The sequence below is a fragment of the Tupaia chinensis genome, unplaced genomic scaffold, assembly GCF_000334495.1.
Source record: "Tupaia chinensis unplaced genomic scaffold, TupChi_1.0 Scaffold000057_1, whole genome shotgun sequence".
NCBI classification, from domain to species: Eukaryota; Metazoa; Chordata; class Mammalia; order Scandentia; family Tupaiidae; genus Tupaia; species Tupaia belangeri.
This window is the reverse complement of record NW_006159515.1, coordinates 6,311,808-6,325,814: the sequence shown is the minus strand read 5'-3', so window position 1 is coordinate 6,325,814 and position 14,007 is coordinate 6,311,808. Positions and strand designations below refer to the sequence as shown.

At 54.9% G+C, this 14,007-nt stretch overlaps 1 protein-coding gene across 3 annotated transcripts in view; it reads left to right on the top strand.

Moving 5' to 3' along the window:
* Positions 1-14,007, top strand: part of FARP1 (FERM, ARH/RhoGEF and pleckstrin domain protein 1) — a 256,635-nt gene that overhangs the window by 238,924 nt on the left and 3,704 nt on the right. For all 3 annotated transcript variants that reach the window (XM_027776313.1, XM_027776312.1, XM_027776314.1), the window contains exons 17-25: positions 569-806; positions 3,631-3,761; positions 6,988-7,056; positions 7,475-7,564; positions 8,517-8,599; positions 8,678-8,790; positions 9,309-9,475; positions 13,111-13,218; positions 13,826-13,977. In XM_027776313.1, coding sequence (XP_027632114.1) covers positions 569-806; positions 3,631-3,761; positions 6,988-7,056; positions 7,475-7,564; positions 8,517-8,599; positions 8,678-8,790; positions 9,309-9,475; positions 13,111-13,218; positions 13,826-13,977 — 1,151 coding nt within the window. The remainder of the gene's footprint in view (positions 1-568; positions 807-3,630; positions 3,762-6,987; positions 7,057-7,474; positions 7,565-8,516; positions 8,600-8,677; positions 8,791-9,308; positions 9,476-13,110; positions 13,219-13,825; positions 13,978-14,007) is intronic.

Genomic DNA, 14,007 nt, shown 5'->3' with positions numbered 1-14,007 from the left:
AAAAAAAAAAAAAACAAACAAACAAACAAAAAAAACTCTCCACCCCCCCAAAAAAGAATGCATTTATACTGCTAGTAATATATATTCAGCTTATGTTTATTTTTATATTTATATATTTTTGTTTGTTTTTTAGGTTTTTGCCATAAGGTACGTAAGTTTGTCAGAGAGAGACAGAGAGGGAAAGTGAGAAATCACCTCTTGGGGGGATGGCCACACTCTAATCTCCCCTCCAAAATCCTCTTGGGATTTTGGGCACACACAGGCACACGCTGGGTCTGGGACTCAAACTATGGTCAGCCATGTGGGAGTCCAGTGCCTTAACCACCATGCCACCTGCTGGCCCACAAAATCTATATGTATTTTAAACTTCTCAGTACCTCAAAGAGCTTTTCATTTCATCCTGAGAATTGAAGTAACAAAGTTATTTGTGAAATACGAAAGATAAATGTAAGGAAATTGAATCCACGCGATGAAATAATGAGTGACGGTGCCCTTTCCATGCCCAAGTCGAGCTGGGCGGAACGGCGCACACTCAGGGCAGCTGAGCAGGACCTCTCTTCCGCCACAGCACCTGGCAGCTCACCTGTGGAAGCACAGCGAGGCCTTGGAGGCGCTGGAGAACGGGATCAAGAGTTCCCGGAGGCTGGAGAACTTCTGCCGAGACTTCGAGCTGCAGAAGGTGTGTTACCTGCCGCTCAACACCTTCCTCCTGCGGCCGCTGCACCGCCTCATGCACTACAAACAGGTCCTGGAGCGGCTATGCAAGCACCACCCACCGAACCACGCCGACTTCAGGGACTGCCGAGGTGAGCCCCGGGAGCCCACACCATGGGGTGCCTGCACCCAAGTCAGGCGGGGTGCTGCAGGCTAGGCCCAGCCAGGGCGGGGGGCTCCTTGGGGAGACAGGTCTCCTGCTACTGCACCTGGGTTTCAGAACCCACGGGGCAGGGGCCGCCCTGCACCACCTGAGCTAATGGTTCTGTCGCACCTTGATCTTTCCCTGAAGAAGGTACTGGTGGTCATTAGGCCCTTTTCCTTCTCACAATGCACCCCTGATGCTGGGTGATTTTGCGCAAGGCCCTGGAGAAGCTGCACGCACAGTCAGGCCGCCAGGAACGGGTCAGAACGCTGTACTCCTTCCCTGGACCAGTCACAGAAGACGGCTTGTCACAGATTCGTGCTCATCACTGCTGGGCATCTGTGACGTGCCAGTCCCCATGACAAGCACTTCGTCCTAACGTTCACAAGCCTGAGGCACGGCGTGCGCGGTTTACACAGGGACCACAGACACCGAGAGGTTAAGGACCCTGCCCAGAGTCACACAGCTGGGAAGTAAATGAGCCCAGAGCCCAGGTGATGACCTTCCTACCCTACTGTCCCGTGATGGCATTTCTCCACACTTGCTGAGCTCCAGGTCAGGTTCCATGCTGGGCATCACACCGCCGTCTGCACCTTTACCCCTTTAACAGCCCCGTGGGATCAGCTGCGTTGTTGCATTTTACAGACAAGAACTTGCAAGTCCCTCCCCAACAAGGGACTTGCAAGTGTCACTCACAAGGTGAAAGGTCAGGGCTGGTATTCCAGACCATGCTTTCCCATGGCACCAAGCACCCTCCTTTTGAACCACGGTCGTTCTGCCTTGTGTTACGTGTGGTTGGTTGGTGTGTGCGCTCCTGCCTGGACGGGCTTAATTGCTGAGTGCCCTGTGCTGTCCAGCCAGGCTTCCACAGAGGAGGCCTTTCCTAGGTGGCCCTTGACCAGGCTGCTTGAACCTCCACACCCACTAGCATGTCAGGGTCCAAGGCCTGCCCACTAGCATCTGTCTCGCGAAAGTAGTGGGAACACTCCGATCTCGGGCCACCTGTGTTACTGACTTCTAAATGCAGTCTCTTGCACCTTTGCTTAAGACCTGGGTGACACCTGACTTCCTCCACTACCGTCTGACTCTCCGCGACCTTCCACACCCAGTCTCCTACGCACCTGGGCGTTGAGCTCCTGTGCTGCCTGTGAGGGGGGTTGAAGCAGAGGTGGCCCCGCAGCCACCAGCGGGCACCTGGGCAGGGACCAACACCGCAGCAGGGCCGTGAGAGGGAACCGTAGAGGATGGTTGGTGCCGGGGTTCCGGCTCAGCCTTGGGGCTTTGAGGAAGTCTCTAAGGAAAAGGAAGTCAAAGTTGAGACTAAAGTTCAGATAGGAGTCTTCCTGGAGGAGAGAGGGTGTGGAGAGTAGAGTTGGAAACAGCACCCACATCAGGCCAAAGAAGACAGAGACTTTGGAACATTCTAGAAAGTAGAAGTCAGCTACAGTGTGGAACTCAGAGCAACCGAGACAAAAATGAGGATACAAGGGTAAGCAGAAACCAGATTTCACAGGATCTTAGAATCCCTGCAAGACCTTAACCTAAGAGCAAAGGAAAGACAAGAAAGGTTTTAAGGGGGACGAGGACATCGTGCTTCTCAGAAAATCACCATTAGCGTCTAGAACAAATGGAAGACTCCTACAAATTAGTTTTTGGCAAGACAGCCCTGGAGAAGTCCTACCATCAGAGCATAGACTTCCTGAGTCGGGCACGTGGCGTACCAACAGCTGTTCCCAGCATGCCTTGCCCAGGAGCGCCTAGGAGCCAGGGCATCATCTTTTTCCATTCAAAATATCCTCACTCCCACCCCATTGAGCACTGGGTGCCCAGTAAGTGTTTGCTGGACCAAACGGGGTGGCATTATCTGAAGACCGAGCAAGCCCTGGGGTTGTCAGCATGCCGGAGACAGCATTTCGTGACATGCCAGGAAGCATTTCATGTGTACCCTCAGGGAGAAAGCTTGAAAACGGGCCCCTTCCCTTCCAAAGCTGAACTGCTGGAAAGGAGGCTCCCAAGTGTTCTGAAGACAGGCAAAGGATAGGCAAGTCCAAGTGGTCTTCAAAAGTTCATAGAAAATGTGCTATTATGAAGAAACTATGCGTGGATTCCAAGTTTTTCTTGCTCCAAAATAAATGTGTGCTTTAAGTCCACGTTCCTATGAAAATTTTGGCACAATTACCCCGGAAGCTAGGCAGCTCTGGAGCCGCAGCTCTCTTGCATATTTGGTCTCTACCAGTAGAGGGGGCATGTGCCTAGGTTGGAAAGGAGAGTTGAAATCCACAGCTACTCTTCTCAACCATCTTGCTAAATAGTCTAATTTCCGCAGGAGAAAGAACCGGGTGTGCTGGAATGTTAATTACTCAAAACTGCCACAATCAGACCCTCTCCCAGAAAGAGGCCAACTTTGTTCCAGATTTTTCTGGGGCCTCTGTGTTCCCTGTTCTCTCCAGATAACAAGAACGGGAAGAGAAATTTCTATCCTGGGACAACATCCAAGGACTCTTATTCCCTCTGTCCCCAAGAGCTGGGGACAGTCCTTCCCCTCTAGGCTACATTGTCTTCATGGAAAGACAGCTGTATGCCACCGCAGCCGAGAAGAGGCCATTGACATTTTAGAGATGCTTTGGGGAAGGGAATGGAGTGCAAAAACATGCATGAGATAAACCACTCACTTTCAGGCGAGAGAGCTGTGTGTTCCCTGAAGGACCAAGGCCCCAGGTCTGCCACAGCCCTGCAGTGTGTGTGTGCTGTGTGTGTGTTTCCTCCATCAGCTGCTTTGGCAGAGGTTACGGAGATGGTGGCCCAGCTTCACGGTACAATGATCAAGATGGAGAACTTCCAGAAGCTGCACGAACTCAAGAAGGATTTGATTGGCATCGACAATCTTGTGATTCCCGGAAGGGTAAGCAGAACGCACGTGATGTGAAGCCGGGGTGGGAGACACGTAAAGGACTTCCATTTGAACCTTTTGAATATAAAGCATCCCCCTCTGCAGTGACCTCCTTCCACCCCGGGGGCACCTGGGGAAAGGCCTTGAACGGTGAGCGTCGTTCAGAACCCTTGTGTGAGGAAGAGATAAAGCAACCTTCCCACCTCATGCTCTGCTTCTCCTCCTCACTGGTTGGTTTACTTTTCCCTACCATATTCCAGAGAGGATTCAAGAGAGCTTATTTTAATGTGTGTCGGGCTTTTTTGTTTTTGTTTGTTTGTTTGTTTTTGCCATAGGGAACATGCACTTGCTAGAGAGAGAGAGAAAGAGACAGAGGCAGAGAGAGAGAGAGAGAAGGGAAGTGGGGAAGTGAGAAGTGAGAGATCTCCCCCTGGGTGAATGGCCACACCACAGTTCCTTCTCTCGGGATTTTGGGCATGCACACACATGTACCCGGAGTGAGTTTTAAGCCACCAGGTCCAGGATTCAGATGGTGGTCATCCACATGGGAGTCCAGCACCTTAACTGCCACACCAAGGGCTTTCAGGGTTTTGGTTTTTGTTTATTTTTTAAAGGTGCTTGCCATATGCCACCTACTGGCCCTAGGCACTCAGTTTCATCTGACAGCCAGCTGCCCTGGAAACTTGACCCTTGGGTGACTCCGGGCAGGGGAGGGAAGGTCCCTGTGTGTTTGGCCCTTTCTGTCAGGAAGTCTAGTAACCGAACTGACCAGGAAGCAGTTGGTGAGAGACTGTCAGAGCTAAGTGGTAAGCGCTGGGTGGAAATCAAAGATGGGGTTTGCTTCGGCTGTGCTGGTGAGAAAATTGTGCCTGGCCTTACTCAGCACACAACCATCTCGTTCACCCATCCACACGGAACCCTTGGAATCTTCTCTTAACTTTGAACGTTATCAGATAGTTAGCATAGTTTGCTGTGGTGAACAGGTCATTTGTAAAGAAATTCTTACTTTGGGGAAACAGTTTCCATTGCAGCAAAGACTGTCAGATGGGAATGAGTGATCCTGGGTTCAAATTCTAACTGTACCAGGGACCAGCAGTTAGCATAATGGCTATGTCGCTGGACTCCCACGTAGTCAACCGCAGTTCGAGTCCCGGACCTGGTGGCTTAAACTCACGCTGGGTGTGTGTGCGTGCATGCCCAAGAGGAGAATGGAGGAGAAGGGATTGTGGTGTGGCCATCCCCCCCTGGGGGGTGATTTCCTGCTTTCTGTCTCTGTCTGTCTGGTGAGCTCACGCACCCTATAGCAAAAACCTCTCAAAAAAAAAAAAAATTCTAACTGTACCAGACTGGGATGTTTTACCTACTAGAACTTTCCTTTCCTTCTGTAATATGGCAATAATACATGCTCCCTCATAGGCCATTAAGATCCAATGTGGGGGCCAGCAGGTGGTGTGGTGGTTATGGTGCTGGACTCCTACGTGGTTGACTGTAGTTCAAGTCCCAGACCTGGCAACTTGCTTTCTCTTTCTCTCTGGTCAAATTAAAAATTAATTAATTGATTGATTGTTTTTTTAAAACAGCCGATGGGATTTAATATGTAAAAACACAATACAAATTAGTTACCTCCCTTTTCCCTCGCCTCCATTGACTTGAAGAGTCTAAGTGTGCATTTATTATACATGCTGGCATTGCAGAGGGATCCGAAGCTTGTCACCCAATACTAGCTCTGTCACCCTGCTAACTGGCCAGGTACACTTGGGCTAGTCTCTAAACTATTTTGCTCCTTAGTTTCCTTATTTTAAAAAATTGGGACTAATAGCCGGCCAGGAGGAATGATGGTTAAGGTAGCTGGATCCCACATGGCTGTGAGTGCAGTTCGAGTCCTCGACCTGGTGGCTTGGAAAATAATCTGGGCATGTATGTGTGCGTGCCCAAAATCCTGAGAGGAGAAGGGATTGCAGTGTAGCCGTCAGCTCTGGAGGAGTGATTTCTCACTTTCTCTCTCTCTCCTCTCTTTGCATCTTTCTGGCGAGCACATGCACCCTATAGGAAAAAGCTAAAAATTTTAAAAATTAAAAAACCTGAGCCCCGGGATAGGTCAGGCACAGATCGTGTGCTCGGCAATGAGAGGTCATTACTGTTTACGAAGGCCAGGTTGGAATTGGGGCGCTGGCTTCTAACGTCAGAGTCGCCTTATTCCCTTACATCCACTTATTGTTTCAAGGAGGAGGGGCAGGGATCGGGGCCCTCAGGGAGAGCAATTCCAGACCAAGGGTTGTCACCATTGTCACTGCACCAAAGGTCATGGGGGGTCAGCTTTATGTGTATTTTACCACAAATAAGGATGAGGGTTTTCATTTGTTTATTTTTTTAAAAATGCCTGTCCCCGTGTGACCTATGCACTCAAGTCTCTGTCTGTGGGAAAATGTCACTGGGGACGTGCAGGTTCTCAGACACATGGGCTTCTTAATCCCAGAACACAGTTAGGGGCTTCTGAAAACCAGCATTTCAAACCAGGGAGAACATTCTTGCCCCAGGACTCCTAGATGGCTTCTCTGCCTTTTATTTTTAATTATCTATTTATTTTATTTTATTTATTATTATTGTTATTTTAAAATTCGCTATAGGGCACATGTGAGCACCAGAGAGAGAGAGAGAGAGAAGGCAAAAAGAGAAAGCAAGCTGCCAGGTCTGGGGCTCGAACCGCGGTCAGCCATGTGGGAGCCCAGCACCTTAACCACCTGCTGGCCATCTCTGCCTTTCATAGCCTCTTTCTTCTCTGAAAACTGGTTGGGGTCCGTGTATCTCCTCACAGTGGGGGTTAGGAGCAGTCACTGTCCTAACAGGCCCCAGTATAAACCCACCACCAGCACCCAAGCCCACTGGTGAGTTAACCCAGCTAGTTAACGCATGTGTCAGCTTCCTGTCAGGTGGGGCCGACCATGGCGACACCAGCGTCCCCACGGTCAACCTCAACTCAGTTGCAGTGAGGTACTAGCAGGGAGCTCTGGGTGGGGAGCTCACAGTGGGGTTCAGGGGCTGCTCAGTCCCGGGGGCTATACAGTGCCCCCCGGGAGGGAGAAATGATGCTTGCAGAAGGCTCAGCAGTAAACAGTGACCGATCATGGCAGCCTGCCCTAGGGGGACCCGGTGAGGAAGCCAGCCTCCGGCCACCTGGGCGAGTGCGCGCCCCACACCGACCGCTCACCCCACACTGACAGGCCTGTTCTCTCCGCAGGAGTTCATTCGCCTGGGCAGCCTGAGCAAGCTCTCGGGGAAGGGGCTGCAGCAGCGCATGTTCTTCCTGGTAGGTGGCGAGATCTGTTTGTCCTATGATGATACGGTGACCCACAGTGCCGGGGGACAAGCAAGCGTTGTGAGGCCGCCACGAGTGGGCCCTGGAAGGCGAGGGGAGCAGGTCTATTGCTTGGCCTGGAGTTGGCGAGATCAGCTGAGTGAGGGCTGCGGGGCAAGCACCAGGGGCTGGAAGACCCCTGGCAGGGCTGGCGGGGCTGGCGGGGCTGGTGGACACTCACCCGAGTGCCGGCCTCGTTCGGTTCCCATGTGAGTGAGTGCCACGAGGCATGGCCGCCAAGTCCACACCTTGGAGGATCTCAGGAGTGGCTTCCCTTCCTGGTGCGGGAAGATCAGTGAGTGACAGGCAAGCGCGTAGAGGGCGCTGTCAGCATCAGGGGTCCGTTCAACCGCGCCTCTCCCTCCCGCAGTTCAACGACGTCCTGCTCTACACCAGCCGCGGGCTGACGGCCTCCAATCAGTTCAAGGTCCACGGGCAGCTGCCGCTCTACGGCATGACGGTGAGTGTGCCCCACCGCGTGGGCAGGGCAGGGGCAGCCAGGCCTAGGGGAGCTGAGCCCTGCTGTGACAGTGAGGCTGGAGAGCATGAGACGGCAAGGAGGTGAGAGCGCAGCAGGGCCATCTTGGCTTCAAAGACCAGCCACCCTCCAACCCTCCCACCTGTCACCTAAAAGAACAGCCTTGCAAGGCGTTCCCTAGGGAGGCTCTGGGCCACCGCCCCTTTTCCTGAACTAGTGAGGCCGGGTGTGTCCTCCTGGGTCCGGACCGCCTGGCGCCATGTGGTGAGGCTTGGCCCCTCACTGCCCTGTGCCTGGCAGCAGGGCTCTGAAGACAGTGCTCGTCACACACGGGGAGTAGAGGGGCCACCCCCCGGAGCCAGACCAGCCAGCCGCCCTGTCCGCCCCGTGCAGATGGGCGCAGGTGGGTAGCTGTCATTACCCCAGTCCACGTCAGCACTCTCTTTGGGACTTGAAGAAAGTTTGTGGCTCCGCTAAAAAAAAAAAAAAAAAAAAAAAAAAAAAAATTTGATGCATTTTTATCTCCCTTTTGACTTTCTCATTTGGGTTTTTTCATTTGTTTTTGTTTTTTAATTTGCCAGAGGGCATATACATGCACCAGAAAGAGAAGGAAAGTAAGAAAGCACCCCCATGGGGCATGGTCAAGCCACAATCCCTTCTCCATCTCGCCATCCTTTTGGGATTGGGGGCACACTCGCACGTGCATTCAGTGTGCTTTCCAAGTTTGCCGGGTTCAGGATTCGAGCCACCTGAATGACCACGCCATTGACTCGCTCACAGTTTTGGCTTTCTGACTTAGAGCCCTTCCTACCCTGCAGGGGCTCCGGGCCCCTCCAAGCCCCACTCAGCCTGGGGTCAGCTCAGCTGCCCAGTCAGGGGCTGTCTGCACCTCCCTCGCCAACTAGCAGTAATGCCGTGAACTCCTGCCCCGCAGGTGGAGGAGAGTGAAGATGAGTGGGGTGTGCCCCACTGCCTTACCCTCCGGGGCCAGCGGCAGTCCATCATCGTGGCCGCCAGGTAATGCGGGCGCCTGACCCCCACCAGTTGACCCTTCGACCTCCATGGCCTAAAACCCTTCTCCCACCTTGTTCCCAGTTCCCGGTCTGAGATGGAAAAGTGGGTCGAGGACATCCAGATGGCCATCGACCTGGCCGAGAAGAGCAGCGGCCCCAGCCCCGAGTTCCTGGCCAGCAGTCCCCCTGACAACAGTACGTGGCTGGGGAGGTTCTGCGGGGCAGCGCCCTGGCCCGGTGCTGCCAGGAGCGGCAGGTGGTTCTGGGCGTAGAGGGAGAGCATCAGGGTTGCACCGAGGCCTCCCGTCCAGCAGGCTTCGTGTTCACTGTCTGCACTGGTGTTTAAAGCTGAAAATTGCGGAATTTCCTTTTTCTAAAAATATGACCCTGAAAACTGTGAGGGAGCAGGAAAGGCATTGCCGTTTGTCACATGGGATGTCGGTGTGTAAGGACAGAGGGGAGGCCGTCATGCCTGGAGTGAGGGCTGTGGGGCAAGCACCAGGAGCTGAACAGACTCCTGGCAGGGCTGGCAGGGCTGGTTGACACTCCCCTGAGTGCAGGCCTCGTGAGGTTCCATGTGAGTGATTGCCACGAGGCGTGGTCAAGTCCCTTCAGCTTTCCTGGGCCTTCCTCCACACCTTGGAGGGTGTCAGGCAATGGCTTCCCTTCCTGGTGAGGAAGGATCAGAGCATTGCCTTTTGCCTGCATCTCAGAGTCCCCGGATGAAGCCACAGCGGCTGACCAGGAGTCGGAGGACGACCTGAGTGCCTCGCGGACCTCGCTGGAGCGCCAGGCCCCGCACCGCGGCAACACCATGGTGCACGTGTGCTGGCACCGCAACACCAGCGTCTCCATGGTGGACTTCAGCATCGCCGTGGAGGTACCCGGGGGAGCAGCCGGGGGAAGGGGCAGGGCAGCTCTGTCCCGGGCAGCGCCCATGCCAATCTCAGGCCCGAGCGAGGCTAGCACCTGCCCCTGCCGCTGACAGTGCACTGCCCGAGACGCCTGAGCAGGGGGATCCGAGCCCAGGGCGCCCTCCAAGTTCACCTGGCCTTCCCTGCAGGTGGAGCTGGGCACGGGTTCTCCTCCCAGAAATGCAAACGTGCCTCTTGGTTTTCACTAATCCCCGCTACCCCATGAGATCTACTGCTTCCGTTCACTGTCCTCCATTCCTTTCCTCTTGCGGGGTTAGGTGTGGGGCGGTGTCTACACTGAGCACAGCTCCAGACTCTGTGACCGCCATGTCCTGGAGCGGCCCCATGAGAACCATGCTCGGGGAGGCCGCAGAGTCTGAGGATGGCAAGCTAGTGCCAGCTGGGGGCTCCCAGTTCTTTGAGGACCCCGAGAAGAGGGTGCAGGACAGACCTGTACAGGTGGGCTCTGGGAGTTGTCCCTAAGAGTTGGCAGGGATGACAGGTCTCGCCCTGGATGGTGACCGTGAAGGTCTCTAAACCTTTCCAAGCCCCTCCTCCCTAGGCACATTCTCAATCCTGTCAGTGGTTGCTTTCCAGAACATTCCAAGCCCAGGAAGCTCTTTTCTTCATCGCCGATTGCCAGCATTGCCGGCCCTGTGCAGGCGTGAGGCCTGTGCTAGCCCTTCCCGTGCCGTGCGGGTGCTCACCTTTCCCCCAGAATCAGCGCTCGGGCTCCTGGGGGCCTGTAGCAGAGACTGACTGGACTCACCTTCCAAAACATACTGGGTTTTCGGGAAAGTCAGGACACATGTCTGCATAGAAAAGGAACATGTCGTGGCTTTCCCAATGACCTCTTAGTTCTCATCCCCAGTCATGCCTGGCTCAGTGTCACGAGACCGTGAGCCGAGGACAGGACTTCGAGGGGTCCTTGAACTCACAGCATGGGGAAGGCACCGACGTTTCCTAAGGGGTGGTCTCTGGGGAGTCCGAAAAGCAGTCTCAGGAAGTGGCCTCCACAGTTCCACCGGCCTGCCTTACTGAGGGGTCCACTAGAGGTGGGCTTCCAAACCCCGCCGGCTCCGGCAGACATCCTCGGGGCACAGCGAAGGTTCGGCCCTGCCCCAGTCAATGTCCCTGAGGCTCAAAGTGCTCAGCCCTATCTCCATTCACACTTCCCTGGGCCTGTGGGCGAGCCTGCCAGTCTGGGGTGTCTTCAGGCGTGGGACTGATCACAGCGGAAAAGGGAATCCCCGTATGGGAGATGAGCTCATGGAAAACAATCAGGGCCGGCAGGTGGCGTGGAGGTTGAGGCGGCTAGCTCCCACACAGCCAAGTCCGCGGGTCCAGTGGCCTGGAAATCACACTGGGCACATACGCATGCGTGCCCAAAATCCCAAGAAGAGAATGGAGAAGGGACTGCAGCATGGCCACTCCCTGGGGTGGGGGTGGGGGTGATTTTGCCTCATGGCAAATATCTAAACACAAAACAAAACAAAACCACGTCGTCAGATCTGGTCTGTCCTACTGACACCAGTGGAAGTCCTGCGCTGTTTGCGAGAAACCATCTCTCCTCTCTTCCTACCGACCTTCGCAACATGTAGATTTTCACTTCCAAGGCAGGGGGATTGTTGTAGGCCTCAAAGCTCTTTTTAAAATCCCCAGAGGCACCCAGGCCATTCAAGAATATACCAAATACCTAAGTGAGAGTCAGACAGCCCAGAGACACCTCCTCAAACTGGCTCTTCTGGGTCGGCATGGACAAGTGAGCGTAGTGTGGACTCAGCAAACCGTGGCCCTAGGCGCTAGCCTGCCGTTGCAGGCCCACGAGCTGGGAACCACGCTTCCAACGTAAACACTATGACACAGTGTCTTCAGTTTTGCCTCCTGGACTGCGGAGCCTATAATATTTGCTCCCTGGTCCTCTGAGGGCGTTTGCCAGTCTGACAGAGGGCAGACTTAAGCCAGCCCATAGGCGGGGGTGGCTTCACAGGATGGTGATGCAGGGCTGATGCTCGTGGGACGGGCTGGCCTGTCACCCGGCAAAGGTTCCTTCCTTCCTAAGGCATGTGGCTTCAGTCCGGCATCCGGGGCAGAGTGCCTTCACGTACCACATGCCAAGATGCTCCTTGATTTAGACGTGACCCACCCTCAGGCCTGGGCCCCTGACATGACACAAGAGCCGGCAGCACCGTCCCGCCCTGATGGCCGTCTTTCTCGTTCTGTGCTCCTGGATGTCCCTTACTAGTAGAAATGAGTATGGGGGGATGTTAGGGACAGCGTGGAGACGAGCTGGCCTTAACAGGAGGGTTGTGAGCAAGGCAGGGGCACCAGGCTTCCCTTCTGCCAGGGGTGGGTGGTGACCAGATGGGCTGGATGGATGGAACTGCCCAACTGCCCTCTCTGCTCTGGCTGGTGGGGAGCGGGGTCCCTCAGTTCCTCCAGTCCCCAGTCCTCGGAGAAGACCGGCTGACTTCCTGCACCCTCTCTGCATAACTTGTTCTGCTTGTCGTGGTTCTGTCTCCCAGGGGAGCAGCGGGAGGGCAGAGACAGGCAACCTTTTCATCTCAGCTCCCCCCTGGGGCCCTGACTCAGGCAGGTGCTTAAAGGGTTAGAATAAGACAGACTCAAGGGTCCATCTTATAGTAAATGCTATAGAACACACCGTTTGCCAATTAACTGTTTCTGAGTGGACAATTCACTACTTCACGAGACTGAGCAACCGTCACGTCCCCATTGCCCAGCTCTGAGTCTCCCCTGGTAACGTCACCTTGGATTGGGGGGGGACTAGATGAGCCCCCAGCTTGTCTGGTAGGTGGACAGGCCTTCTTGGTGTCCTCTCTGGGGACAGCAAGGACATGCGTCGCCTGTGCCGTCCTCCCATCTAGGTCACCTCTCATTCTGATGGTGCTCTTCACAGGCAGCTGCTCTGGTATCTCCCCCAGACACGCACTTACAGGCCTCAGGCAGCCTCAGGGGCTACAGAGCTGGGGGGACCTGGCCTGGCAGGGCAAGGCAGGACAGACAGAAATTCTGCAAGGCCAGTGGGAAGAGCGCTTCTGGGCATAAGCCACCAGGTGGCGAGAGGGAGCTGCTGCGCCAGCCCAGGGAATGACTGTTGGGAGCCCAGGGACCGGCTGGGGAAGCAGTGCAGGCTGGCTGGCTGACTGCAGCAGGGTCTGGAGGCCAGAAGCACCAAGTCGGGATGCTGGCAGGGCCACACTCCTTGTTCCCTCACAAACCTGTCGGGAGGATTTGCCCTGGCCCTCCTTGGGGTCTGCAGAATCCTTACTGGTCACGTGCTGTCCTCTGGGTTTACTTTTTCATCCTCTTCTTACAAGGACACCACTCAGGATTTAGGGACCGCCTGCCCCTGTGTGACCTCGTCATCACTAACCACGCCTGCAATGGCCCTGTGTCCCAATAAGGCCGTACTCTCAAGTGTGGGTGGTTGAGACAGTTCGTCTCGTGACGAATGACCAGAATGAATTAAATTAGGCTCAGACGCCCCACCAAGGTTTCTGCACACACCAGGGCACCATGGAGACCCGTGCTTGGAGTGCAGCCTCCTGCCCATGCTCCTCACAGACCACTTGTCTTTCAGAACCAGTTGTCTGGGAACCTGCTGAGGAAATTCAAAAACAGCAACGGGTGGCAGAAGCTATGGGTGGTGTTCACCAACTTCTGCCTGTTCTTCTACAAGTCACACCAGGTAGGGGCCATGCACAGGGCAGGGGGTGCAGCAGGTGGGGCGTGTCTACCCCGACCGGGTGGGGAGAGCTCAGGTCCCTACGTGCCACCTTCCCGTCTTGTGGGCAGGTGGCCTTCCCCTGGAAGGACAGTGACTCCTCTGCCCTCCAGCCAAGGCTCTGAGTCACATGGCCAGGCATAGAGAAGCTAGTATGTCAAGATCCTGCCCAGGGACCAGCAGATGGTGTAACGACTATGTCACTGGACTCTCACGTAGTCAACTGCAGTTCGAGTCCCAAACCTGGTGGCTTAAACTCACACATGTGTACATGCATGTCCAGGATCCCAAGAGAATGGAGAAGGGATTGCGGCGTGGCCATCCCCTCTGGGAGGTGATTTCTCGCTGTCTTTCTAGAAAGCGCACAAGCCCTATAGCAAAAACCTCCAAACAAAAATCCTGCCCAGGCCAAGCCCCAGGCTCCTGAATGCAGGTGGCAGTCCCATTAGCTCAAGGACGACCTCAGCTTAGGAAGGGCCCTGCCTGCTGCATGGACAGCGGGAGGTGGGGGTTAGGCCCCCAGTCGCTGATCAGTGAGGCCCGTCCTCAGGCTGCTCTGCCCCCCTTCCAGGACAATCACCCCCTCGCCAGCCTGCCTCTGCTCGGATACTCGCTCACCATCCCCTCGGAGTCCGAGAACATCCACAAAGACTACGTGTTCAAGCTGCACTTCAAGTCCCACGTGTACTACTTCAGGGCCGAGAGCGAGTACACGTTCGAAAGGTAGGGTCCCCACCTCGGCCCCTAACCCAG